This window comes from Sphaeroforma arctica (genome assembly GCF_001186125.1).
Source record: "Sphaeroforma arctica JP610 unplaced genomic scaffold supercont1.2304, whole genome shotgun sequence".
Taxonomy (NCBI): Eukaryota; class Ichthyosporea; order Ichthyophonida; genus Sphaeroforma; species Sphaeroforma arctica.
The window spans coordinates 347-2,895 of record NW_014038254.1 but is presented as its reverse complement, the minus strand read 5'-3'; the positions used below and the strand labels follow the sequence as shown (position 1 = coordinate 2,895).

At 44.4% G+C, this 2,549-nt stretch overlaps 1 protein-coding gene across 1 annotated transcript; it reads left to right on the top strand.

Moving 5' to 3' along the window:
* Window positions 1-484: 484 nt before the first annotated feature.
* Window positions 485-1,477, top strand: SARC_12439 (hypothetical protein; the record flags this gene model as incomplete). Its single annotated transcript, XM_014293454.1, has 2 exons — window positions 485-829; window positions 1,308-1,477. Coding segments are annotated over exons 1-2 (311 nt in total), but the record flags the coding sequence as incomplete, so codon positions are not given.
* Window positions 1,478-2,549: the final 1,072 nt, after the last annotated feature.

Below are 2,549 nucleotides of genomic sequence, written 5' to 3'. Positions count from 1 at the left end.
TAGAAGTGCGATGCCAATTCATCCAAATCTGTTCATTGCAGCTCCAATCATCTGCGCTGAGATGGAAAGCCACGAGCGCACGACGTTGGCACGGGCCCTGCAAGGGAGTAGACGCGCTGTTCTACGGTCATATTCTGAAGCGTTGCAAATTCTTGTTGTATTGGAATTAGTCTAAGGATTGTGAGAGAGCGACTACAGTCTACAGACATTTGTAGAATTGCATAGGGCATCCCAATGTATGAAGTCGCAATATGTCAAAATGTCGACATAAATTCATATATTTAAAAAAAATTAAACCGAACCGTAATATAAGACATTCAGCAGACCCTAATTTGGGTGACATGATATTTTGGCGGCAGTATATATTTGTTTTCCCAACTCCCAAGTCCAAACTTCCCATTTCCCAAGTCCCAACGGCACGATCATCAGTATATAATACTACCACAGACCACCACCATAACCACTACTGACAGTGTTTTATACACGTAAGTGCACAACATATAGTAATAGATGTACACATGTAAGTGACCACAGATGGAATTTAACAAACACACGTGAGTGTACAACAGATAATATCTTCTATATACACGTTTGTGCACAACTACACTCGCAAAAGCTACCAGTACGCATACTTAACCCTCGACTGGCAGTACGCTTGGCAATTCCATACACACATTAACAAAATAGCATGTCACAATACTATGGACTGCTAGTTTCAGCAGTTGGGGTGGCTTCCAGTTGTAAACCAGTGCTAGCCTTCTATCAGCAGGCACAAGCGCTGCCAATCGATGGGTTCGTACTGTGGAAACAGTTGGAGACTTTACAATCAGTATGTGAAATACTTCACCTGGCTTCCAGTACTCAATTACCTCAGTTGAAGATGCTTTCATCAAGATTGTGTGACATTTCGCTTTTCTATATAGCAGAACGGTATGTATTTGATGCTGTATAGTGGAGGATGTATGCGACATATTTCTTGCTTAGTGTAGTGTAGTGCAGAAAGCCACGCGTTGCCTATTGTCTGTTATTTGTGTGCAATAGTACTTGATAATTTATCTGTAATTGCAGTCGACGGATTGATGTCACAACGAGAGGCTAGCAGGATCGGCATGCTTCGGAAGTTTTCCATGTATAAACGATTCTCCATGGCTTGTGCTCGCTTTGGGGTGTTGCGCGGGCATGTTGAGTCGTGAACACCAGCTATAGGCGCTCGCTTCGATGCAGCATAGAACAATACTTCAACACAATCACAAGACGCCCAATCAGGAAATAGTGTTCATAATCGTCACCTATTCTCGATTCAATAGGGATTAGATGTGTGTGCACGCCTGAGTGCCCGTCATGAAACAAGGCAGTTGGTGATACCAGCCATAGCACTGTGCAGAGTGTGTCTGCAGCAGTGCGAGCTGTTTCTGAAGAGGGACAACGATGACGAGGATGACGCGAGGCCCAACTCGGCCGAAAGCTGGACCAACTGGTATTCTTTTTTTTAGTGCTTGCGGTTATGCGATAGAGAGGAATGACTGTGTAGTGGCCTACTTGAGGGCTCGTGTATCATTTTTGCGCCTGTATATGGGCGCAGCCACGGATCGCCATATAGATCATTGGGTAGTCGGATCTGTTTCTGAGTAGCCGGTTTGCCACGTATTCGTGATTGTGCTTGAGTGTTTATTTACCGTAGATTAGAATGTGTGTTTCAAGTCCATACTCATGATTAGGGCGAACGTGCGTGCACTCTCATATACCGGTGAGCGCAAGCTCGCATACTGTACAGCTAATAAGCATATGAATAATATGTAAGCGTTCTCCGCTTTTGATCTGTGTGTTAAATACTGTTGCAGGTTCGGCAAACAGAAAGACGGTGTCACACGACAAACCAGGGTGAAAGAGCTAACGGTGCTCGTGGTGCAGTGCATGCAGACCATCAACTTGGCCATCGCCAGCGCCAACACGTTGCATCCCAACCACATCCATAAACATCTGGGTAATGTATGTTCCATCAGTTGCTGGATTATTAGTTGTCCTGTACAAGGAGTTCCTGTGCTCGATAATAGATATCTGATTGTTTACGAATACTATGTGTCTGAGAATCCTACGTCGATGTCTGCTGTGGGTTACATATCCGCTCCTAAAGACGTATTTGGTAGGCTTGTAAATCATATCTAGAGCGTGGCTAAATCTAATTGGAATAAGGCTACGTAGACATATATACCCATAGGATAAGTAATTGTAAGTGACAGTTGTTCGCCAGCTGATTGCACGACACATGCTCAACACAAAGCCCGCTGAACTGTATGTCTTATTATCACCACACTAGAGTATCGATTATCTCGTTCTTTTGTATGGCCTGGAGCCAAGGATTCGATTACCACACATCATGCCCAATAGTATTATTTTTGTCCCCACATCATTAGACCCTCCAACCTGGAAGGAGTTCATACGAAGAGGCCTACAATTACCTGCAGCAGAGAGAGATGCGTCGGTGGACGGGCGAGGATAAGGTAAGCGCACTGATCTACTTTATGTTGCTTCACATTTTGGATGCCCGT